Source organism: Phascolarctos cinereus, unplaced genomic scaffold (assembly GCF_003287225.1).
Source record: "Phascolarctos cinereus isolate Bilbo 61053 unplaced genomic scaffold, phaCin_HiC Scaffold_726;HRSCAF=1367, whole genome shotgun sequence".
NCBI lineage: Eukaryota > Metazoa > Chordata > Mammalia > Diprotodontia > Phascolarctidae > Phascolarctos > Phascolarctos cinereus.
The window spans coordinates 363,259,380-363,285,693 of record NW_027556098.1 but is presented as its reverse complement, the minus strand read 5'-3'; the positions used below and the strand labels follow the sequence as shown (position 1 = coordinate 363,285,693).

Below are 26,314 nucleotides of genomic sequence, written 5' to 3'. Positions count from 1 at the left end.
GATAAAACACTTGTCTCCCCAAAGCCCTACGAGGCAGATATTGTGGGGATGCTTCTGCTCATATGACAGATGAGGAATGGGCTCAGAGGTGCAGTCACCTGCCTGCGGTCATACAGCTGAGAGATGAACCTGGCTCCTGGGGCCCCCGTTGCTACCGCATGAGGCTGGGTAGAATGCTGTTCTCCCCAGACATTTGGAGAGCACTTGATGGTTGCAAAGTATCAGAGTCAGGATTCAAAGCTGGGTCTACTCCCTTCAGATCCAGGGTCCACTCCATGACAGGGCCCGGGCCTCGTGCTCTTCCTCCTCTCCTGTGCCAGACCTCCATTTTCACTTTCTGTTCTTTGTCAGGCTTTTCCTTTTCTCTGGAAGGAGAGAATCCTGACCAGGACACTTCCCACATGCTCTCCTGAGTTAGATGGAACCCTTGGAGTGCCCCACCCTACCTCCACCCACTGGGGACCAGAGGGCCATGCCAGGATTTAGAGTCCACAGGTCTTGGGTTAAACCCTGGCTCTTCTGCTTGGCTACCTGGTTGACCTTGGCCAAGTCAATTATCCCCTCTGTAAAACTAAGGGCTTGGATTTGACCTTGACTGTCCTTGTCTCCCTTCTTTTCCTGGGGGAGCTTTTTGTTGCTGGCCTGCCAGCGATTTGGCAGACAGGATACCCGGGGTGCTCGCCTGTGGCTGCTCGATCCTCCCTCCCCAACACGCACCTCGACAGCCACAGCCACCTCCCAAACTACAGAGATCCAGCTCCCCCGGAGCGGCTGGCCTGAGGCGGGACGTGTTGTCGGGGGAGGGAGATAGAAGTCTTCTGAGGAAGCTGTGCAAAGGCCAAAGTTGAGTGTCTGGCAGGTTTAACCAGGAGGCCCAGCTGTTTTGGGGTCTCTACCACGGAGAGGATGGTGGGTGGTCACAGTCCACACCATTGGAGTGAGGGTGGGGTGAGGAGCAGGCCTGACTCGGAATAGGCGGAGGAATTGGCCTGGGGGCCTGAGGGTGCAGTGGGCGTGTGGGCGGTTCTGAGTGCAGCCTTAGCTGAGGGGCAGGGCCCGCAGAGGGGCCCTGAAGATCAGTGCTCCCTGTCACAGAACTGGGTAAGAAATAGCCCCCCGGCTCCTCAGGCTGCAGAGCTCTCTCTGTGGCTGTGTACAGAGGAGGAAGGAGAGGCAGCAGGGGGAGCAGAGGGCTGTTCTGCCCGTCTGGGCTTAGAGTGTGGCCTCCTGGCTCTGTAAAAAGCTCTGGACTTGTAGTTAGGAGGGAACTGGGCTCAAATCCTGACTTACTTCTTATTAGCTTTGTGACCTGGGCAAGTGATTTTCCCACTCGGAGCCTCAACACCCCAACAAAGTATATTTCAAGAGGCATAGGGCATGCCTGAGGCAGGGCTCCCACTCCTGGTCATTCTGCGGATTGAGCCTTGGTCAGAATAAACAACAGCTGGCCTCAGGGCTCCGCATGACCTCTTCTCCACATCTTATAAGTCAGAGCTACAGTATGCCCTCTGTCACCATTATGGGGGGGGGGGCAGGAGAGGCTTCACTGCAGCGTGGAGAGAGCCCTGGGCTTCAAGTTAGGAAGAACCTGAGTTCAAATTCCGACTGCAGCACTAATAGCTGTGTGAACTTGGCCAAGTGGCTTTGTTGCTGCAGACCTCAGTTTTCCCTTCTGTAAAATGAGGGCAAATAATGTTTGCACTGCCTACCTCCCTGAATGGTTGTGAGGCATGTGCCTTGTGCCTCTTAAAGTGCCGGAGGGGTGGCAGACGTGACTTGTTTTTATCTGCCTTTATTGGACTGTGAACAAACATGGTGCCTGCTCCTGCCAGACATGGGAGTGGGGAGGGGGAGTGGCCCAGGAGCTTCAGCATCAGCTGAAATCTGCCAGCAGCCAGCTCTGTCCTTGACAACAGAAAAGCAGGATGGCTTCTCCCAAACAATCCGTTCCCATGGCAGCGGAGGCTTGGGGCCCCTGCATGAAACTGAAGCAGGGCCTGGGGCACGATGGATGAGTGGGAGCACATCATCCTGGGGGTAGCAGCACAAGAGGCCAGGCCTGGTTGGGGGGGGGGTTAATGAGGGTAAACACCACTTCTGAGTTCACATCAGAAATTCCTCCCAAGCCTTAGCCAAGCTCTGCTTGCTGGGGCTTTAGCTCCCATTCAGTAGTAGGTGGGAGACACTGGGAGCAGGCCTTTTGGGGGTGGCCTTCCCTCCCTGCTGGCCTCTCCACCCATCACTGTTGTACAGATCCTTATCCATCATACACTCCAGGTCCTAGGGACAAAGGCCCATGCGATGTGTGGGGGCTCCAATAGAAAAAGTCTGAGGAAGGACCCTGCTCTGTCTGGGATAAGGGGTACATTCTATACCTGACAGATGTGGAGAGAAGGGGAGCCCCAGGCCAGTGTTGGTGGAGGAAGGCTGTCTCCAGCGTGGGGGGCCAGCCATTTCTATACTCCAGCTTGGTGTATGGGGGAAAAACTGCTCGTCCTAATGGGATCAGCCATGTCCCTATACTTCCCAAGTTGTGGTGGGAAAGGGTTTTAGGCTAGGAGAGGCACAGTCAACACCATGCTGATTGGGTTCACATGGCTGCTCAGAGCCCAGCTTCTCCATTTGGGAAAAACTTATTGTTCTGACCTGCTTAATTGTTGGACTCTCCTTTGGCGTTTGCTAACATGCTGGTTACCCCTTTCCTGCACTTGTGTGCCCCTGCCTCAGTTTCCCAAATCTCTTCTTTCCTTTTCAGTTCCCTCCCATCTCTTTCCCCTTACTGCTGTCATCTGCTGCACAAGGGAGGGAAAACAGCCCCAGGCTAGCTAGCACTCAGAGGGGCAGAATTTTCAATGGGCTCTGCTTTGAAACAGGGGATAGCCAGGGGACCTTCAGCAAGGCCATTAGAACACGACCATCAAAGGTAGCACCCTTCATCAGGCCAGTGGTTTAAGCAGGCCATGATTCTGTCTTAGAAACCACAAAAGGCATTGTGGGACAGTGTGCCTGTTTCCTATGATCTCAGAGGCAGAGGAGCGCATGCCACATATCTCTGGTTTCCCTTAAAACTCCTCAGTGCATGGACCATTGCTACATCTCCTAATTGAGCTTCTTGCTTCCAAGCTTCTCTGACTTCAATTCATTTGCAAATTTCCTGAATAATCTTCTCAATGCCATTCTAGTCATGTCACCTCCCCTCCAAATAAAACCTGCATTGGCTTCTTTTTGCCTACTGAATAAAGTATCAATACGTCTTTCTGGTGTTTCACAATCTGGCTTGAGCCTGACACCTCTCTGCTGCCATGAAACAAGTCTTTACCATCCCTTGTTCTGTTCGTCCATATCCAGGTGTTTGTTCTCATCCCCATCCCCTCCTCCCATGCCTGGAATGTTCTCCCTTCTTTGCCCGCTGAAGACCTTTCCCTCAAGGCCCCCTCCCATGACCCCTCCTCCATGGAGTCTTCTCTGCCCATTGGATGAAAGGGATCTTTTCCTTTTCACATTTTTCATAGCATCATCACATATGTATATACATGTCAGAGTCACCCACATGATTGGAAGTTTTTTGATATCAGGATCTATGAAATAGCCATCTTGATATCCCCAGCACAGAGCAAAGGATCCTTCTGGCATTGTGGTAGGCATTTAATAAATGTGTTGAATTGAATCGTGGTTCTGCCCTCGTGAGGTTATGTGAACCCTCTTTAGATGGCTTTAGACTCAAGGGTTCCAAGGATCCCTTCTAACCTGAAGAGTCTCTGAGCCTGTGATTGATTTTTAACTTGTACTTGGTAGAGGTTATCTGCCCTGGACATACATATAAGAGTAGTCCTGTCTATTTACTATCTTCTGTGTGAAGGTAGATCTTCATTTGGAGGGAAAAAAAACATTTGCGTGAAAATCAGTGCAGGGAGAAACAGACGTGATTTTGTCATGGGAATACATTATAGGCCCCCTGGACAGGAGGTGGAGTTAGATACATTTGGCAGACAAACCTGGAAGCAGGGGAAAGAGGGAATATGGTGGTGATGGTAGACTTCAGATTTCTTGGTTTTTGCGTGAAGGACTTTCTCTGCCCACAACAGAGAAGTTAGTGCATTCCTGGCTTGTTGTCTTGATAAGTTCATCCTTTAAAAGCTGCAGGAAATGCCAAGAGAAGCTGAAAATTGGAATCTGATTCTAAGCATAATGTATATTGCTGATCCACAAGAAAGACTGGTTGCTGAAGTTAAAATGATAGGAACTATGAGGAGACGTGAGAGAGGAAAGGAGAAGCAAGGATGGGCTTGCTTTGGGGAGAACAGCTTTCAGAGGCTTCAGAGGAAGGAACAGAGCCCACAACTTGTCCTTTTACAGAGGAAGGCAGCCCAGTAGGGCTGGGAAATACTCAAGAATGACATTCTGGAGCTACAAACTGAAATAATTTTAAAGAGGAAAATGGCCAAAGAGGCCAACTTGGATGTGCAGGGAGCTCATTGGGTAACTTGAATTCTAAAAAAAATCTTTTTAAAAAGTGTCTGGTAGATGTAAAAAGGGCAGCTGACTGACTAAAGGTGAATACCAAGGTGTTAGGCAATTTCATACCAGGAATGAGCTGAGACTGCCGATGCAAGCTGAGGACAGCCCACAAAAAGGGCTTTTTAGCTATGCTGGGGAAAAGAGGGGATCCCAAAACAGAAAAGCTCCCTATTCAGGATGGATGGGATGGTAGCAATGGGCAGTAGAGAGAAGGAAGGACCACTCAACTCTTGCTTCTGTTTCCGCTGCCAAGAGGAATTATCACCGGATTGGAAAGGAAAGAACAGACTATCGAGGTGGGGAACCTGAGCCTCAAGGCCACATATAGCAGGTTCCCCATCCCTGGGTTAGGAGATAAAGAACACCAAGCTCCTCTTGGTGAGGTCAAGTCACCTAGCAAATAGACTAAATCCCAACATACTAAGAGAACTGCCAGACATGATGATTGAATCATTGGTGGAGATCTTGGAAAGACTGGAGAACAGGACAATTCCTACAGGATTGGAGAAGCACAAATGTCCCAATTTTCACTATAGGGGAAGTGAGTGGGCTTTTCCAGCTGCAGGGAAGTGAGTTTGACTTTGATTCCTGGATAAGTTCTAGAATATGTGATTAAAAGGATGGTTTGTGAACATTTTGAATGAACACTAATAGTCAGCATGGTTCCATGAAGAGTAGGTCATGCAGGACTAACCCCATTACCCAGAAAGCTACAGACTTCAGTTTACCTAGATTACCTTAAAGCATTTTTCAGAATCTCTCATGCTATCCTAGTGGAAAAGATATGACAATGTGGCTAGCACACTTGGCTGGGTTCAGAACTGCTTGAAGTACTAGGCCCAAAGAGTTGTCATTAATGGTTCCATGTCAGTTTGAAAGGAGTTCTCCAATAGGACCTGGGCTTGGCTCTGTGCCATTCACCATTTTTATCAATGACTTAGATGAAGCCATAGATAGCATGCTTGTCAAATGTGTAGATGACACAGAATTGGAAAGGACGCCCAAGATATTAAGTAATAAAGTTGGGATCCATAAGAATCTTGGCAGGCTGGATTGAATAGGATGAAATGTAATAGGGATAAATGTAAAGTCTTGGGTGTGGATTCAAAAAATCAATTTCATAAGCACAAGATTGGGCAAATGTGGCCAGATGGTAGCATTAGAAAGATTTAGGTCTGGGGAACTTTACTAGACCTCAACCTCAAAAGCAGAACATGGTGCAAAAGTGTAATCTTTGGCCGGGTTAAGTGAAGGATGGCTTCCAGAACAGGAAATGGTCACTATGTGTTCTTTGCTCAGATCACATCTGTAGCGTCGTATTTACTTTGGAGTGCCACCGTTTTAGGAATCGACCAATTGGAGGGCAACCAGAGGAAGACGGGGGAGTTGACAGGTGTACATGAAATAATTAGAAAGTCTACAAGCCAACCTAAAATGAACTATTATACTGTATCAGGATTAGCGTTGGAATTAGGGTTAGGGGGAGGGAAACCGAACTGCAGCCTCAACTAAGAACTCCCATTTCTATAGTGCTTTAAGGCTTGCAGAACTTTCCTTACTATTATCCCTTGGAGGTTGGAAGTGCAGGCTTTTTAAAATCTCCATTTTATAAATGAGAAGCCAAGACTTAAATTACCCAAGGTCACACAGCTAATAAGGGTCAGAGAAGGGATCTAGACCCAGGTCTTCCTTGATCTCCAAATCTGTTCCTTTCTTCTCTCTTTAAAAAAAAAGTCTGGATGTGTTTACAATACACTCATTTTTTATCTACATGCTTCCTCCCTAATAACCCCCCCACCCCAAAAAAAATCTTCTTTTGGAACAAAAAGATGTTGAGCTAAAGCAACTGTGTCTATCTGCTCTATGTCTCTCTGCATGGATCACGTTCAGCATCCATAGCTGCCTGGCCCTTGGATTCAGGATCGGTCATTGCATTCGTTTCAAGTTCAGTTACATTTTCAGATTGTTTCCATTTGTACCTTATGCATGTTGCTCTTTTAGAGTTGCTTCTCATCAAACTCTCATCAGTTTATGTGAGTTTTCCCAAGCTTCTCTGCATTCCTCATAGTCACCATTTCTTATGGTACAATAATAGTCCACTATGTTTATGCACCGTGACTTTTTCAACCATTCCCCAACTGACGGCTGCCGACTTTGTTTGTAGTTATTCTCAATGACAAAAGTTGCCCCCTCTTCCCAATCCAAGCCCCAGGCAGAGGTTCCAGAGGGATTCTAGTGTTCTTTCCACCATTCTGTACCTTCATGGATGACATGGGACTTAAATAATCAGTCCATCAACCAGCATTCCCTTAGTGCCCGCAGGTCGTCGAGGTTTGGCTGGGGAAAGCATTCCAGCCTGAGGAACAGTGTAGCCCTATACTACTGGGCACAGAGGCGGGTAGTAAGCAGAGGTGGTTTTGTTGGCCAGGGAGATGTGAATAGATGGAATGTGTGAATGTCCTGGGCCCCTTTGGTAGTCTAGTGAAGCCTATGGACCTCTTCGCAGAAAAACGTCTCTAAATGCAGAAAATAAAATAGAAAAAAGGAAATTAATCATATTGCAATACAATTATCAAAATTTTTTTGAAAGTTCATAGGCTTCACATTAAGAAGTCTGGAGTAGGTAGTGAGGAGTCTGTCCTTTTTTTTAAGATTAATTAATTTATTTTTAGTTTTCAACATTCACTTTTATAAGATTTTGAGTTCTAAAGTTTTCCCCTCCCTCACCCCACCTCCCCAAGATGGCATGCAATTTGATATGAGGAGTCTGTCTTGGTGGGAATGGAAGATTGTGTGTGTGTGTGTGTGTGTAGTGACAAGTAGAGTCCAGTAAGTATGGTACAGTGGAAAGAGTGCTTGCACTGATGTAATAATAATAATAAATAATAATAATATTTATACAGTGCCTACTATGTGCCAGGGACTCTGCTAAGTGCTTTACAATTATCTGCTTTGATCCTTGCAAACCCTTGGGAGGTGGGTGCTATTATAGGGCCTGGGTTCAGATCTTACCTCTGATACTTATTCCACGTGTGCCTTTGGGCAAGACACTTAACTTCTCTGAACCTCAGTTTCTTCATCTTTAAAATGGGAATAATAATCTTTGCCCTTCCTACTTTGCCTCTCCTGCAGAATTGTGGAGAAGGTACTGAGTAAAACTGAAGTACTGTAGAAACAGTAGCTCCACGATCTCATTCTCATCAAGCCCTCTCCCATAGCGCTGTCCTTGGATACCTTACTGGGTATGGAGGTGGCACCTTGGCCTCTGGAAGGTCGTACCAGCAGAACAGACGTCATGGTGTCCCTAAGAAGCTAGGGAAAGGCCCTGGCCCAGCCACTGCCTGTCTGCCTTCTGAGGGCTAAGCTGGCTGAATTAGAAAAGACCCGTGGCCTGGCTGAATTTTCCAGCCCCAGCCACGCTCAGCTCAATCTGTAAGCTTTTGCAGATGCTTCCCATGTGCCAGGGTCAAAGCCAAGGGCTGAAGATACAAAGAAAGACAAAAATAGCGTCTGCCCTAAGGAAATAACATTTTGGTGGGGGAGACACCGTGTCCATAACCAGGTACAAGATAATATACAGTAGATGGAGGTAATCTGAGAGGGGGAGGCATGAGTTGTTGGGGATACTAGGAAGGACCCCCCCATAGAAGGTGGCTTTTGAGCTGAGTCTTGCAGGAAGGCAGAGAGAAGGAGGGAGCAAGTTCTAGGCTTGCTTGGGGGTGATAGCCGGCGTGAGGGCATGTCCCACGCTTGGAAGGGGCTGTGATCTGCACTGGCGTGCCCCCATACCAAGGGAACCACAGACTTTCACAGTATTCTGAGCTCCTCCTCTGGTCTGGAATAATCTGAGATGGAAACAGAAAGAAAAGAGAGAGTAGAGGCCAGGCTCTTCCTCTTCCTCTTCCTCTGATGGGAGAAAAGCAATGTAAACTGGTCATCAAAGGCAGCTGGTCTCTCAACCCTGGCATTCAGATGCAGGGACTTAGAGGGGGAGGCTTAAAGGCCTTGAGTTGTGGGTTAGAGGTCGTCGAATCCTGAGTGGTGGAAGTCCTCCAGCCCAAAGCAGAGATAGGGCCAGGGCTGCCGGTGGCTGACAGGTCTCGGCCTGGCTCTCTCCCACTGCAGGTCAGGGAATGCGGTCAGGAAGTCAAGCTACAAGAAGCGGGGGGGGGGGGGGGGGGGGGGGGGAAGGGGAAAGGAATTCTAGCTTGAAAGAATAACCCGTGCGAGTGAAGGCACAGACACAGTGGTATCTGGCTGATGAGGAAGCAGACTATATAGGAGTCGGGGATTAACGAGATAGGAGATTGCCTAGGGCCGGGATGGTGAGGAGAGAGGGGAGTCCTTGATGGAGGGCCGTGAATGTCAGACTAAGGAATTTAGGTTTGTTGTGATTGGTAGGAGGAGGCCAGGGGAGGTTTTTAAATGGTGGCAGATTATGATGAACGTGAAATAGGAGAAAGATTATTTGGGCAGCAGTGATCAGGATTGACTAGAGCGAGAGAGGTTAGACACAGGGAGACCATTCATCTATGAGGTTTCTCATCAGCAGGCTCTGATAAGAGCAGCTGGCACTCTCCTCTCCATTGTCCTCCCTTCCCTGGGCCGGTCCTCCCTGGCCCCCTACCCTCGCCCCGCGCACCTAGAGCTTGGGAGAGCTCTTGACCTGCCCTCAGTCTCATCTTCCTTAGGGCCTGTGGGCGGAAGCATGGGGGAGTAGAAAAGACCGCTGGCCTGGGAGTCCAAAGACGGTTCTGGTGCCGGGCCTGTTTCCAACGTGTTCTGTGGCTTTGATTAGTCATACTCCTTCTGAGATTCAATTTTTCCTTTGTGAAATGACAGGATGAGGCTAGCTGATCTCTCATGTTCCTTGTAACTCTGACATTCGGTGTTGCAGGTCCCTTCCAGCTGCGACGTTTAGTGTTCCAATGCCCTCCCACCTCTGACATTCTGTGTTCCATCTCTGACATTTTGTGTTCTAATGCCCTCCTATCTCTGACATTCTGTGTCCAGCTGTGATATTCCATGTTCTAATGCCCTCTCATCACTGATATTCTATGTTCCAGCTGTGATATTCCATGTTCTAATGCCCTCCCATCTCTGACATTGTGTGTTCCAGCTGTGATATTCCATGTTCTAATGCCCTCTCATCACTGATATTCTATGTTCCAGCTGTGATATTCCATGTTCTAATGCCCTCCCATCTCTGACATTGTGTGTTCCAGCTGTGATATTCCATGTTCTAATGCCCTCCCATCTCTGACATTCTATGTTCTAATGTCTTCCCACCTCTGAAATTCTTGTGTTCTGGCTCTGACATTTCATGTTCTAATGCCCCCCCATCCCTGACATTTAATGTTCTCAGGTCTCTTCCAGCTTTGATGTTCCAATGTTCTGTTTCCTTCTTGTGGACCGGACCTGTGGTTTCATAGGCCTAGAGACCTCTAAGTGAGGAAGCCCCTCCCTCACTGCCCTGCATCTGCTTGTCTGGGTTGTGACTTGCCCACTGTCATCGGGCCCTGGCTGGGTCAGAGATTGGACTCCGTGGCTCTTGGGCAGCTTTCTGTCCAATCCTGTCTGCTGCCTCTTCACAGGACATTTTCCCGTTCTAATATTCTGTGTGCTAATATTCAGTGTTGTGTGCTCTGACAGTTTATGTTAGGTTGGCTCTCCTAGAGCTAACATTTTGCCAGTTTGTGAGCAGTCGTGAATTCAGGCAGCAGGAAGGGCAGGGGACTAGGATGAGATTAGCCTGTCTTGTGGCTTTTTCCCTCACCAGAGGCTGATACATTTTTTGGTATGGAATGAACAACGTTCATACATCTTTCTAAGCTGATTTATCTGTGAGAGGTCTTCTTATCAATGGCAAGATCCTTGTCATCCCTACAGAGGAAAGCTGTTTGCTGCCACAAAGGAGTGATGGGGTGTTTGGCGGGCAGCATGGACGGCAGGAAGAAGTCACTTAAGTTGGGGAGCGTTGGCGAGCCCCTCCGTGGGAGCTGCTGCGGGGAAGGCGCCGCACATCCTCTGTCCTCTGCCAGGCGGCAGAGCTGAGCTTGGGACTGGGCATTCTCTGGGAGGGTGGGGGGTAGGTGCCAGGCCGAGGCGGGCGCAGAGCCACTCTCTTTGCCCTGGGCGTCAGTGGGTAGGGAGGACTTATGCATTCAGGAGGAGCCCTGCTTGTTTGTCCTCACATTTTAGCAGCAACAACAGATGCAGTAACACACTCGATGAGATGATGAGGAAACTGCCTGAAAAGTGGAGAAATTTGGCTTGTAACAGCTCATTACAAAATTTTCTCCTCCCACAAGCTCCTTCAGTGGATTCTGAAGGAAGATAAATGGGCTTGGAGGGAAAGAAAAATGCAGTCACTTGTCGGTTCTCTCTTGGTGGATTATCCTCTTTAGCTGCTGGAGCTGTTAAGATTCTCCTGCACCACCCGCCCCCCCCCCAAATTTAGAGTCGGAACCTGGGTTTGGATCCTGGCTCCATTTTATTCCCTGTATCACTTTGGTCAAGTCATTTAACCTCTCTGGGCCTCAGTTTCCTCCTCTGTAAAGTCTCTAAATCCCGTAACGCTGTATATGTGTCACTTATCACACTTGTCTGTCGGGATTTTCCTTGTTCCCGGGCTTTCTTCCCACTGTGCCCCAGCACACAGTGGCATCTCCCTTGGTGCTAGCCACTGATGCCCAGTGCTGCATCAACTTTTAGGAGTGACCCTGGGCTCCCACAGGCTGAGGGCCCCCAGGGGTCATGTGAGCTTTAGAAAGTCCTGCCCTATTAGAAAGATCTCAGATATGGGCCTGATGCCGCCACACAGTCTGTCATCTGAGAACCACAGGGCAGAAGGGGAGAGGACAAAGGAGGAAGGGCCGAAGGAGGAGGAAGAGGAGAAGGAAGCTGGCCAAGCCACAAGGAGCTCTTCAGGGCAACACCAGCAAGAGTGACCAAGGGCAGAAGATCTGGAGGGCAGGAGGAGACATCCTATGACCTGGGAAGAGTGCCGTGTTTGTATTTCTGCCAGAGCTAGGTGAGCCTGGCTCTCCTTTAAGTTCAGGCCGGCCTCCCTGCTTGGGGCTCAAGGAACATATCACCATACCCTAAGTTCTCAAGGAGAATGAAGCATTCTTTGAAAAATGGGTTTCCATAACACAATAAGGAATAAAAGCAGTCTGAAAAGGCAGAGAAGTCTCGGAGTGGAAGAGTGTAGCAGAGAAAGACAAGACAAGAAGCCTCAGATAAAACTCATCAGCTGGGTCGTAGAGGGGATTCTGGGTCAGGGAGGGCTTGGACTAGATCAGCAACAGCAAGCATGTATTAATCACCGGCTGCATGCCAGACACTGGGCTAAGCCCAGGGGATACAGAGACAAAACTGAGAATCTCTCCTTTTAAGGAACTGATGTTCTTCTAGGAGAGACAGTCTGTACAGAGATGTCTACGGAGGACAAATACATGCAGAATCAATACGAGATGGGTTGGGAAGAAAGCCCAGACTCGCGACTGGGAGGACCAGCTTCCTGTAGAAGTTGTAGCATGAATCGGATCTTGAAAGAAGTGTGGGGACAACAAAGCACATTCTGGACGTGAGGGATGGCTAGTGCAAAGGCCCAGAGATGGGAGAGGAGGAGGGTGTGCCTGAAGCTGTAGAAGGCAGGAGGCTGGAAAGTGAGGCTACCTGTGGCACCTAGATTTGATCCTGGAGGCCCTAGGAGTCACCAGAATTTATTGATTAGGGGAATGACATGTCAGATCTGCACTAAAGGAAAATCACGGGGATGATTGTGTGGAGGATGGATTGGAGGGGCCAGAGCTTGAGGCAGGGAGACCTATTAGGAGCAGTCTGTAGCCTGGGAGAGAGGTGATGAGGACCTGCCTCTCTGAGGGGAGAGAAGACAGAGGCAAGTGATGTGGAGGGAGAAGAGTAAAGACAAACATTGTTAGGAACCTGGGAGTCCAGAAGAATGGTGATGCCCTTGATGGAAACAGGGAAGGGCAAGACGGGGTTGGACTTTGGGGGAAAGATCTGTCTTGGATGTGTTAAGCTTGAGATGTGTGGGAACATCCAGTTAGAAAGGTCAAATAGAGAGTTGGTGATTCAGGACTGGAGCTCAGGGGAGCTACTGGCACCAGTCCATAGACCGGTGAGTCGTCTCCCTGGAGATGATCATTAAAGGCCTGGGAGCTGGTGGGGTCGTGGAGGGAGTGTAGAGAGAAGAGGTCCTAGCGCAGAGTGCTGGGGAGCACCCTCCACTAGTGCATATGACCCGGAAGAGCACCCAGCCAATGAGGCAGAGAAGGACAGCCTCGACTGGGAGACCGGGAGACAGTGGTGCAGGGCGACACTGGGAGATGTCTAGCAACTGGTTCTCTTAAAAAAAAGAGAGTGTGAATGACACACTTTTAAATTTAATCCGCTTAAATCTAGGCAATCAACAAAACGGTAAATCAAGCCCTGATTCGATTCGTAGCATTTGCTAATTTCTAAGGGCTCACCCTGAAAATTGAACCATTGGCCCCGGGCAATGGGCCCTGGCTCCAGCTTGGCCCTGGAGGAGAGTCACAGAGAAAGCAAGGGAGGAGAAAGTGCCCAGAGAGCTCGAGAAGCAGACTGGAAAGACCAGTGGATCACTGCGACCTTTGGGCCTCAGGGGGCCTCAGAGGCCCCTTCCAGTTTGGGAGAGGCTCGCACAGTGAGTAGAGGGGCCCCCCAGTTTGGCCACCAGGTAAATTAGGGTTTTGGCTGCGACTCATGAAACTGTCGACCAGGACGTGGAGAGGGGATCCGTGGGGCCTGTGGGGCCTCAGGAGTATTTTATTGACCCCACAAGGACCTGAGAGTTTATCTACTCCATCCTCCCCCATATTTTCCAAATGAGGAAATTGATCCCCAGAGACATAGAGTGATTTTCGCCAGGTTGCGCAGAGAGCAAAGCAGGGGCTTTAGGATTTGATCTCAGGACCTCTGGCTCCAGATCTGGTGCCTCTGATCTGCCCGAGGATGTGCCCACACTTCTGACATCACAGACATTGTGAAGCATTGAAATGTCAGTATCAACCGAGTGTGTGTGTGTGTGTGTGTGCACGCGCGCGTGCGCGCGCGCATGGACGCATGCATTTATATGCCTATATGTGTATGCATGGATGTGGTTGTGGAGAATCATATAGTATGTTAAACCGGATAGAGACGATGCTTGGCTCGTTTGCTGCTTGGGCATTATCTCCTCTGTTAGTACAGGAAATAAGAGAACAGGCTGTTTGTGAAAAGCTTTGAAATGAACATCCTGAAAGCCCAGGGACCTCAGGTAGTGGGGCACTGTGTTGGTAGTCAGGTCTAAACAAGGGATCAGAGCAGAGGAAAGCAGAGGCCCGAGGACCCTGGAGCACAGACACTGCAGAGGAGTGAGAAGGGACGTGGGTGACCCTGTTGAGCCACTCAACCTTTCTGAGCCTCACTTTTCTCTCCTGTGAAATGGGGATGATTGTTGTGCTGGCTACCTCACTGGTCTGTTTGGAAACCATTTTGTCAAAGACTATAGAAATGTGAATAATTTGAATGTTCTTAAATCCCCTTTAAAGTCCAACTTGTGTTGCTTCCCACAGCCTCCTCTGACCACCTCCCCCTTCCCATTTTTTCTCCTGTCCCCTTTACTTCTTCTTTCCTGCCCCTCACCTCTTCTCCCCTCCTCCCTCTCCCATGAGCCTTTCCTCAAAGCACCGTTTGTCTGTCTCTGAGGTCTGTTTCATGTACGGGTATATCATCGTCTGATACGTATCTGTACTGGGACCCACCCTCCTGCTGGACTCTGAACTCCAGGAGGGCATGGACCGTGTCTTTGGAATTTTGTGCGATCTCCAGTGCCAAGGACTGGGCCCTGCACTCCTTTGCATAATGGGATAGGGAGCTAACAGAGACCTTTAGCTGGATCTTAGTTAGAAGGAAACTGAGTCCCAGAGATGGACAATGACTAGCCATGGACAAAGGGCCGACAGAACTGGGATGCCCCAGGGCCTCTGACTCTGAATCTAGGGCTCTGTGCACCCATCCCCCCTCGCCCTCCATCCCCCCACTCCCAGCTGCCTCTTCACAGAGTAGTTGAATGTCTCAGCTGAAGTGAATAGATTTCTCATCCAACAGTGCTCGGAAAATTGGAGTCATTGCCATGTGCCATGCTTTGAGGTGAAGAAGGACTCTCTGAAGTGTAGGAAGATGAATACCACCCCTTCCTGATCAGGAATTCTTGGGTTATTGAGCAAGGGAAGGCTGAGCAGGCCAAGGGGCAGGGGGAGGGGTAGTGGTGGTGGGGTCCGGCCCCCAGCTCCCAATCCTCCTCACGTTCCCCTCCCTTGGAAATGGAAAATCTGGCTTCTGCTCTGCCACTCGCAGAGGCAGACTCAATGATTATGGTCAGAATACCAGTAGACCTTTATCACCTGGGACTGTGGGAAAAGGAATTGTTCTATAGACATGAATTTTCTAGAAACTGTGCTGTAAAGAATGGAGCTGTCTTGGAAATTTGAGGGTGAGTTGGGTGTGGGGCGCAGTGACTCTGATTGTTCTACCTCCTGGTATGTCTGCTTTGTTACATGGTGGGGACACATGCAGTTAGATCCCTTGTTAGACCTGAAGCCCTGGGGTTGGAGCAGTGCAAGCCCACCAGGGATCAGAGCCTGCTAATTGGCTGAGCATGAGTCTGGGCTCAGTGGAATGCAGGGGTGAATTAGAACTGGGTCCATTGTACCACCAGGCCCACTATGGACATCCTTTAGATAAATTACATGTAGTGGCTTGCTAGAAACTCTACAGTTTGACCGTAAGGATCCTTTAAGGAAAAGTGGATCTGGCCCAGGGTCTCCTTGTCTGGACAAGGAAGAGAGATGGAAGAAATGGGGAGAGAGTCCTGGACTGAAGTGAGAATCCTTGCTCTGCCATGTGTTCCCTGTGTGACCTTAGCTAAGTCACTTTGTGTCTCTGTGCCTCACTTTCCCCCTGTGTAACATGAGGGGGATGCATCAGATATTTCTGAGGTCCTTTCCAGCCCCTTCCAGACCCCAGGATCCAAAGGTAAGGCTCCTTGTGCTGGTTTCAAGCAGATGAGAGGGAGCCCAGGAAGCTAACTGTGGGATAGTGAGGCTTGAAGACTCTGGCCTGGATCCAGGCATCCTTCAAGCACCAAGTATTCTTTTTAATTTTAATCATGTTTGATGGAAATCTTTCTAATTGAATGTTATATACGCCTCTGCCCTCTTAGCTAAATAGGGTACCAAATGCTTTCTTGTGCTGTTCTCTAATTGTTTCCTGTGTCTGAGCCTAGCCTCAGCAAGGCTGGAACAGGTAGCAGAAAGAGCACTTCCTTTGAGCCCCTGCTCTGGTGCCCAGGTGACCTTGGGCACATTACTTCAGTTTCCTCCTGTGTGAATAGAGATACTACTGCTTGTACTCCCTCTCAAAGCTGTTGTAGGAATAGTTCTGAGGCAGACCATGAGGGACCTCGGGCATGGGAGAAATGTCATGTGCATCCTCCCCACCCCAGCAACATCTGACGTGGGGCATATTGTAGGAAAGGGATAAATACCCGTTAATTGATTGATTGAATATAAAATCAGGCTCAGAAAAAAATCTGAGTCTGTATATAGAAGCAAAAATCTGTCAAACAGATTGAACAGTGACAGCATGGGTGAAAGCTAAGCAGCTTACACTGGGAAGGAAGATAGATTGTTCAGTGAGACTGATGGGCTTCCTGTGACTGGGGATGGGCTAGGGATGGTGGTTGTCTCTAAAACCAATAATGAGATAATAGCAGATTCATCCAAGCTGGCACAGACTTTGGCTCCTCAGTGAGTCTGTGATCTCCTTGGGGGTCCCCCTGCCACCAGGGCAGATCACGTGCCTTCTCATCCTGCTGGATGCTCGTCCCTGGCTTCCTACCAGTTCTCCATGAAGGAGGATTTGTCCTATAGGTGGATGCTCTCCTCTGGTTCTTTGAATATTTCATGGCTTCTGCGCAGCCCTCGGGATGTCCATCTATCCTCCCTCACTGGTAGTAAATGACTCTCCCACCTCCCCATTTGGCCATGCATGTTCTTGAAGGTGTCTTCTGTTCATTTTCGCATACAAGTAGTTTTGGTAACATGTTACATATGAGACTCATTGCCTGAAGTCCTCTGTCATGCCCACTTCCAATTCTAGTTAGAGCTAAGGTAGATTTATTTAAGTACCTACTATATAGAAGGTATATCAGATATCTCCTTTTGGCCTTATACCTTTTTGTGAAAAATAGGGATTCATATTGGACTAAGGACTCCCCTATTCAACAAAAACCGCTGTAAAAACTGGATAGCAGTCTGGCAGAAACTAGGTTTAGAGTGGTATCTCACATCTTATACCGCGTCAAGCTCCCAGTGGAGACATGACCTAAATATAAAAGATCATATCATAAACAATTAGAGGAGAAGGGAAGGAGATGACTGTCACAACTATGATGGGGTGAGGGTTCTTGAACAACCAAAGAATGAAAAGACATACAGGTAAAGATAAGGAAAACTGAGCCAGAGGGGGTAATGATCTTCCCAGGTTCAAACAGCACCACAAAGACTCCCAAACATGAAGTGAAGGAGGAGAGGGAATCTGATTCCCCCAAAGCAGAAGCAGTGTGGTAAGAGCCCCGGCTCATATTCAAACCTAAGTGGCTTTGGGAAAATCCTTTCCCTTCACTTCACCTCCTTGGGCCTCAATTTGCTTATCTGTAGAAAGGGCTCTTTCCAACTATTTTAACCTAATGACTGCTTTTTCCAAAGTAGGAAAACCAATTCCAATTTCTGTGATGATTTTAAGCTTATAAAGTGATTTCTTCATGACCATTTTGTGGGGGAGGTAGTGTGAGCATTATTGTCCCCATTTTATGGATGAGAAAATTGGGTCTAAAGGATATGAAGTAACCTGTCTTTGGTCACCCAGCTAGTTAGGCCTGGAGCTGGAGGCTGACTCCCTGAGACGATGTGGTAGCTTCTTCTCTCTCTCCTGTATTGAAGCGGGTGCAGCCGACAGCTCTCCCCTAGGGTTCTGCCGTGCTGGCCAGCCTGTTCCCCGGTGGCCGCTGCATTAGGCTCTAGCAAGGGCTGTGTCCTGTCCAGGAAGGCCATCGGACTGCTTTGTAATCTCTGTGTTTGTTCTCTTTCTCTCCAAGGAGGAAGAGCGGATATTGCCTCGCCTGCCACGTGGCGTGAAACTTGTGTGTTACGTAGGTTTCCCGTTTTCATCGATTTCCCACTTTGGTCCATTCTCCGAGCACTGTCTGCAGTCTGGGGCACAGCGGCTAGGGCTCCTGGGGAACCTGGCTTGTTTGGCTGCATGCCTTCTTAGATCTTCCTGGGTCTTGTCCCCTGGTTGGCACCCGATACCTTTGGGACTCCGAACCTTTTTATCTTCCCCTTCCCTCTGCCTGAGCTCTGCTTTTCTCTTCTCCATCCTCTACCCCAAGAATGGCTGCCTTCCTAAGCCCTTCCTCTCTCTCTCCAGCTCCTCTTTCATCCCACCATCCCCTCTACCCTCCCAGCACTTACTTCTGCCCCCAAACTAATGGAAGATTTTTGTTGGGTCATTGCCAGGCCTCAGGTTGGGAAACCAGAGGTAAGAACCCTTGGCCACCCCTGTGGAGGGTGTGCTGAAATGCCTCCTCAAGTTTGCCCACTGGGGAGGAGGGCGGGGAGAGGTAGGGAGCAGCAGCTGGGTTTGCTTTGTGCCCTGGTGAGCTAGGAGGGTTCTGCACCCTGCTGGAAGCTGGCCTGGCTCTGGGGGCTGGCTCTTCATCCCCCGCCCTCTTCAGGCTGGGCTTGGGTGGGCCCAGGAGATAGCACCTCGCAGCTCATGCGGGGTAGTGTGGAGGCGGAGAGAGCAGAAATACAGGAGTCAGAAGTGGGTGCTTTATTCTGGGGCCACGTCACTTAAAAAATGCCAACTCTGCTTGCCCCAGATTTCCCCAAATACTCCATACAGACACAGCTCAAACAAAGTCTGAAGGTTCTCTGGGAGGCCCTTCAGAAAGCTGTCAGGGACTGCAGGAAATGTAGTACAGCAGAAACAACAGCCAGCCGGAGTGACAGGCTCCGGAGCTGGAGGAAAGCCAGACAGGCTCGTCTTTGTATGTTATAGATGAGGACACCACCCTCCTGAGAGAAGGGATCTGTCCAGTCACCCCGCTTATTCGTGGCAGGACCGGGATCTGAACCCCTGGCTCCCGGCTCCAGATCCAGTGCTTTGCCAGAGGCCCAGGGTTCAGATGCCAGCTCTGCTGTTTCCAGACTGTGTGACCTTAGCCAAGTCCCTTTACCTTGCTGGGTCTTAGTTTCACCATCTGTAAAATGTAGGGGTTGGATTGGGTGGCCTCCAAGGTCTAAATCCTGGTGGTTCTGTCACTGGAATCTGATTTGTGCTAATCAGGAAAGACTGAGGGTTCCTCCCTCAGTAAGACTGACCCAGCATGGGTCCTGTAGGTGGGACAGGACTGGTTTGACTGAGGGAGTCTGAAGGCCCCAGAGAAGCCCAGCCTCAGGCTAGTTTCAGGGTTTAGCAATAGGACACACACTGCAGTTCAGTAATCCAATCCATCAGATCCACAATAAGGAACAGAGAAGTCTTTGTTCTGAAGGGGCTCCGAGCCTGATGAAGGGTAGAGAAGTCAGCCTAAGAGAATTACAAGGATTTTCTCAGGGCCAGGGGCCATGGCCTTTGATGCCTGCGGCTAAGTAGGTTAAGGAACCTGCCTGTGATCACACAGCCAGTAGGGGTCAAAGGAAAGGTCTGAGCCCAGATCTTCCTGACCCTGGTGCTGGCTCTCTCTCCCCTGTGCCAGGGAAGAACAGGCCACGGTTTGATAGTGTGGATGGAGAAGAGTGAATGGGACTGTCTGACAGCTTAGGGGAGACCTCTCAGTATTTGGGTTTAGTGGCTTTCCTTTGCCCTCCCCAAGTTCGTGGTTGGTGTGTGTGGTAATACCTAGAGCTTTTGATTGCTTTTAATTCTTCAGTGTTTGGTATTTGGTAGTAATCTAGCAAAGGGGAGAAGAGAGGAGACTGAGATTTGGGCTGGTGCGACCCAAGACCCCTCTCCCCTGGAAAGGGGCAGATCCTTGGAAGTCTGTCTTCCCCACATATCTTTTTCTTCTTTCAGTTAGGATCTGGGTCATCAGTCAGACTCCTGGGGGCTGTCAGCCAAGCATGGGAAGCCACCAAGCCACCACAATTGGAAGAACTGGAGGACCTCTCAGAAGCCGGCTCAGAGGCACCTTCCCAGAGATCCCAGCTTCCCTCCTGTTGGGCCAAGGGTCCACAACAGGCAAGAGGGGTAAGGTAGCCCTGCTTCAGTGTGCATGGAGGGGGCTTGTCCCTCACAGTGTTTAGGGCTCAGGGAGAAGCAGTTCCGATAGGATCCACTACACTTAGTGTCAGTTGGCTGGCTTCTCCTGTGATCTAATATCAAGTCCTTTCTTCCTCCCACTCACAGTTCAGTTCGATTCAAGAAACATTTAGTAAATGCCTATTGTGTACAGAGCACTATGCTAGATTCTGTGGGAGAGGCAAAGTTCAGATGAGGCACAGTCCTTATTCCCAGAGTGCTCACAGTCTAGTAAGGGGTTAAGAAATACACAGAGATAACTAGAATGCATAATATCACATATATAATATCATGTGATACATACTACGTAACATTACATGATAAGACAAAGGGATATTTGAGGTCTGGGAGGGAAGGTTAGAACTGCCTGGAGGGAATCTGGAAAGGCATCCTGGAGGAGGTGTCATTTGAGCTAGTCTTTTAAGGAATGGCCTGAGCAAAGGGGACTGAGGCAGGAATATGGGGTGGGGAGGTGGGGGTGGTTGGGGAAATCGGTAGCCGCTTGTTACACTTAGCTCTAGACCACAGAAGTGCGTAACACCAGACAAGACTGGAGAGGAAGGTGGGCACTAGATTATTTGGGGTCTTGAATGCCAGGAAATTCTAAGAATTTCAATTTTTGTTGAGTTTTAAAGTTCCCAGAGCACGTGCCTCCCCACAACCTTGTGAGAACAAGCCCTTTCCCATTTGTTTGCTCATCTGTTTATCCTAGAACAGACTGCTACAGGTTATAGTCACTGTGGGTTTTGTGTGTGTACCTTTCCTTTTTTCTTTATCAATAGCTGAAGACATTTGCCTTATTAATTGCTTTCTTGGCTAATGAATATTGCTAACATAATTGCTTTCCTGGCTAATGAATGTGACCAGGGTTGTAATTAATATGGAGCAACAGGTTTCAAGGTCCTTTTCCTCTCCTCCAAATTGACGGTTTCTGCCAATGGGCTGGGCCTGCTTCTCCGAGGCAGAGCCAGGGGGAGGGAGCGGCTCCACCTTCAGGCCCAGGCTCCATGATAGGCAGGACTCTCCCTCCGGGAACATCATGGGGTGGGCAGCCAAAGGGACTTGGGAGCTACAGTTGGCAACACTTGAGTTCAAATCTCAACACTGCAGTTTACCAGCTTTGTGGCTTGGGGCAAGGCCTTAACTTCTCTGGACCTCAGTGTCCTCAATGTCCTATCTCTCTGTGAGATTATCTTGAAGGTTCCTACTAGTTCTGAATCCTGCGGTCCACTTTAGGATAGAGGGAAGAGTATTGGATTTGGAATCAAAGGACCTGGGTTCAGATCCTGACTATCTCTGTGACCTTGGCCAAGTCACTTACCCTTCTGGGCCTCAGTGTTATCATCTGTACAAGTGAGGAGTCTGGACCAGATGCCCTCTGTGGGCTCTTCTAGCTCTAAATCTAGGCTGCTACGTCCCTGCCCTCCCTCTTTCCCTTTGAGTGGGAGTACCAGAGAATTGCTGTCCTCCCCAGGCCCCGCACTTTGGATCCAGCTGGCTCCCTGTCTGACCCCTACCAAGTCATTTTGGGGCGTGAGGAGCAGCAGCCAGCCATGGTCTGAGCCCAGGCTCCTGCCTTCCCTCACTCGGGCCCGGCCTCCAGCTAACAAATGCCTCCTCGTGACCTCGCCAGGGTGGACCCCCTCCCCCGCCAATACTTGATTTGTGGTAACTACCTGGCGTTGTTGCTCATCAGGAGCTGTCTGCCCTTTTCTCCAGAACAGCTCTCCTGGGCTCTTTGTTATCCTCACAAATATTGCTTTGGGCATCTGTCATATCCTCGTGTCTGTTTCCTCTTGTGTTGGAGGAGGGGGATGCAGTGGGGAGGGAGGCAGGCATGGAGGGAGGAGGCGGCGCAGAGCAGAGGGAGGGATGGAGGGATGGATGAAGGGAGGGAGGAGACTACAGCAGCCATTCAGTGGGATAAAGAGCTTAGAAGAATCAAAATCACGGAACCCCGGGCGCCTCTCATCCCAATAAGACCTGACTGGGGAGTGTACGTTGGATTGGGTTTTTTCTGTTTTGTTTTTGTTTATTGTTTTCGGCTGTCCATCCATGTGGGATCATAGGATTCAGAGACAGAAAGGACCTTAATGATTACGTTGTACAGCCCCCTTGTCCTCTGGGAAAACTGAGGCTCAGAGAGGGGAAGGGTCTTGCTCAAGGTCACGTGGCTTATAAGTTAGGCTTGTAAGCCGTGCTCTCGCTATGGGGCCACACTGCCACCCGTGCATTGGTTCATCAGCAAGACATTCAGCTGCTTCTAGCTCCCGGAGCAGGGCATCTGTCGGGCAGAGAAAGGCCAGGGCTAGGTGCCCGTGGCCTGCTGTCCATCTATAAAGCTGCGTGAAACAGCCATAAGTAGATCTTGCTATTATACTGAACCTTTGCTTTCCCCCCTTTCCCAAAGATATGGCTTGCATGTCCTTCTTCCTCCTCGCCCTCCTATGCTGTTTGTCTCAGGGAAGCACCAGGCTCTGGACTGCCAGAGCAGCCTTCTCAGCACCCACTGATGGGCTTGCCCTTTGACCCAACTGGGCCAACTAGCCCCCAAGCTCCCCAGGCCCCAGCCCTGCCCACTGCCTTGAAATGCCAGGGAGGGAGTCAGTCCCATGCAATGCTTCAACACAGGGGCAATTCTTCTGAGTCTCACCTCATCCCCCACCCCCTTTTTTTTAAAAAAAAGATCGGACTGAACTGCCTGGCGTCTGATGGCTGATAATGGCTCTTTGACCCTGTGCCCCCAAGGCTTGGGATGCTCCTGGTTCTTGGCAGGAAGGGGCTATAGCAGCTCACCTGACTGACATACTCTAAGTCTTCTTCCCTCCTTCCCTTCCCCCCTTCCCCTGTTTATCCCTTTTCCTTTCTCTTTCTCCCTCTCTTCTTTCTTCTTTCTCCCTTCCCATATTTATCAAGTAACGACTGTATAGCCCTGTGCAAGGAAATATATAAAACTTAGAAAAGGCATGGGCCCTGCCCTCATGGAGCTCCCAACCTGTTAGGGAAATGAGCCAAACGCACCTGACTAAAATGAGATCTGATAGAATGATCCCGGTGGGGGCTCAGGACAAGCTTTAGGAAGAGGCGGTATTTCTGCTGGACTTTAGAGAGTGGGTAGACATTCAATAGGCAAAGGAAGGTGGGAGGAAAGGAGGAACCTCGCTAGCCAGGCTCTTTCTTTGGCTCAGTAGGTAGAAGCCTCCCTTGTCTGACAAAGAGAGGCATTAATGATAGGCCGGCCTGCCACACACCTCCTGGCTCCTGGCCCCATTGGGAGACTGAGGAAGGCAAGCCTTTGAGGTGGAGCCCGGCAGAGGGAGGAACAGGGGTGGAGAATCCTGCCACTAGAAAGTTAACTTCAGCCTCTCAGATCTGGAACCATGCAAGGAGGAGGTCTGCCCAGCGGAGTTAGGAGATGGCCTTGCTGGACAGGGGCAGGATTGAGCTTAATAAGCAGCAACAACAGACACATCAGAGGTGGTTTCCCCTCTTGGGGAAACTGAGAGAAGGAAAAACCCTCCAGAACAGCACATTTGATAACAACTGCTCACAGCAGCCCTGGGAGGTGGCCATTCCAAATATTGCCATCCCAGGGAAAGTGACTCATCCAAGGCCACAGAGCTGATAAGGGACAGAGCAAGGTTCCCCACTACATCTCACTGCAGTTACAGGAGGATGCTGTCCCCTGAACTGCTGGCAACATCTATCCCTACACGGCCAGGTGGCGGAGCAGGCGCATGGGGATGAAGGCTGCTCCAGGCAGCTTGTTCTTGGGGAAGGCCAGACTGCCGGGTAGGGAACAGTGGGGAGGCAGAGAAAGCACCTACTATGTGCCAGTCAGCTGTACAGATATCTTAGTTGTTCCCAGGTTCTGTGGAGCCACTGCTTTTTTTGGAAATGTCCCTCAGGCTTTGTGGAACTTTGCCTGGGGTCAGTACTTTACACTAGAACCAGAACAAAAATGTCTCCACCTGGGGCATAAACATTTGGGGGAAATAGTAGCACAGAGCAGAGGGAGCAGGAAAGGGGGCCACCCTTATGGGGATGGGGGAAAGGTCGGCTCCAGGAGAAGGGGACCACAGCGGCAGAACCTGATAGGGAGGTTGGACTACAGAGTAGAGAGGAAGAACCCTCTCCCCCATTTTGGTCCCTTAGGGCAAAGCCCCACCTTTCCCACCCTTGTTAATGACCTGCCTTACACAGAGACAGCAATAAATGTTTATTGAATTGAACTGGGAAGAGAGGATTTAACTGAGCCCAAGCCCCTTAGTCTTCCCTCTGCCCATTTGGTCCCTGGAGGTTTCTGTTCTGGGTCAGGTGGCAGGGTTCAAGGTGCATTCCTTGGAGGTAGCTGCAAGGTACCGGTTGTGGACATGTCCAGAGCCAGAGATCAGTTTACTTGTATCTGTGATGCCCAGGAGGCCAGTGGTTTTCTCCATCAGGGGAGCTGGGAAGGAGACTCTGGGTTCAGCTCTCACTGAGCTGCAGGGGCATGCCTGACTGATCAGCAAGCCAATTTCAAGTCTGTCTACTGGCCCGCATCAGGGACGGATTTGCAGTTGCCAGAGCCTCCCATTGGAGCTGCCCCCAAGGATGGCCTTTCCCTCTGCTTTGACTTGTCAAGTCATGGAAGGTAGACAGTGAGGCATCAGGGACCCAAGACCACTGGAGGGGAGCAAGGGAGGCAGAAAGCCTAGCACAATCCTTGCTTAGCTCAGAATTGTATTGCTTTCGACCTAGCGCCAGATAAGGTCTCCATAGTGCAAGGCATGTGATAAATGCTGGTTGATTGATCTGATGCTTGAATACTTTTTCTTGGGCTCATTCATTCATTCATTCATTCATTCATTCATTCATTCATTCTCTCATTCACAGAACAAAGCTAACCACAATGAGATCTTTTTAAAAATTTTAATGTATTTTTTTCAGTGAACAAAAATTTACTTCTCCCATTCACCTCCCCCCTTAAATTTTCTTTTGACAATGAGATCTTTAAAATAAATTATGCAAATAACAACAGAACAAAATTAGAATGAGTGTCTGAGTGGAAGAAGAGGTCATATTTTGGGGCTGATTTCACAGAAAGGAGTCATCAGATGAGCACAGGGAAAGGGCAGCACAGGCTGGTGACAAGAGCTCTCAGAAGAGCTGGGAGACAGAGGCTCCACTCCCACCTCTCACACACAGTTGCTGTATGACCCTGGGCAAGTTACCAGACTTCTCTGAGTCCTGGTCTTCCCATAGAGTCCCATGGGGGAGAGAGCCAGCTGGCTTTGGAGTCAGGAGGCTCTGCGTTCAAGTCCTGACCCTTGGCAAGTCCCTTAGCTTCTCAGCGCCTCAGGCAGGTCTCCCTAACTCTTACTTGGCAGCACTGGTGCTGATCTATGTTGGTAGAGACAGGCCTCCTAGGTTGCTCCCTGGGCTGATAGAATCATTGGTCCAGTAAGAGAACGTTTGCTTGTCTGTAAAATGGAAATGATGAGACTTGGGATGCCTCTGCTATTAGTGAGGTGAACACAGGCTCCAGTGAGGCTGGCAGCCTGGGTAGGCTTTCAACATTTGTGTGTATGTGTGACCTGTTGACCATCCAGGAAACAAGTGAGATAAGATATGGTGGAGAGGAGGGTGGGAGGGGAGTGTTGGGCTACTGAGGCAGCGAGAGGGAGCCTTCATTGCTGAAGTAAGTGCCCATCCCAGAGGTGGTTGTGGTGAAAGTGTGTTGTAAACTGTGCAGCATCCTTGAAAGGGGAGTTATTTACAGCATCTCTGACTTAGAAGGGACTCAGTGGCCATCCCCCAAGTTCACCTAGTACCTTGGCAAGCTTGAAGACCTGCACGCAATGAGAGATGGACCACCGTGCTCTCCAGGAGCCCATCCCACTTTGGGAGACTTCCAGTCATCAGAAGTGTTTCTTGACATCAGTATGCCTCTTTGTAAATAGAGTGTAAGTTCTTTGAGGGAAAAGACGTTCCCATTTTTGTCTCTAATCGAGGCATGTGGCACAGTGGATGGAGCACTGGGCCTGGAGTCAGGAAGACTCATCTTCCTGAGTTCAAATCCAGCCTCAGGCACTAGCTGCGAGATCCCAGGCAAGTGACTTAACCCTGTTTGCCTCAGTTTCCTCATCTATAAAACAAGCTGCAGAAGGAAATGGCAAACCGCTCTAGGATCTTTGCCAAGAAAACCCCAAATGGAGTCAGGAAGGGTTGGACACAACTGAAAAAAACGACCAAACAACAAGAAGTGTCTGGCACCATGCCTGCCGCGTAGACGCAATGGTGACTTGGGAGGGCTCTGATTCAGTTAATGGTTCACAGGGAGGAGTCCTCTTGAGCTCTGCCCTGGACAGACAGTGTCTGGAGAATTAGGTTAGTCTCTGAACTCCATGTTCTAGGAAGG

General features: G+C 49.7%; 1 protein-coding gene across 1 annotated transcript in view; it reads left to right on the top strand.

Moving 5' to 3' along the window:
• SPOCD1 (SPOC domain containing 1) overlaps positions 1-26,314 on the top strand; it is a 48,086-nt gene that overhangs the window by 3,044 nt on the left and 18,728 nt on the right. Inside the window, 2 exon segments of the mRNA XM_078146215.1 lie at positions 17,708-17,761; positions 19,690-19,863. Coding sequence (XP_078002341.1) covers positions 17,708-17,761; positions 19,690-19,863 — 228 coding nt within the window.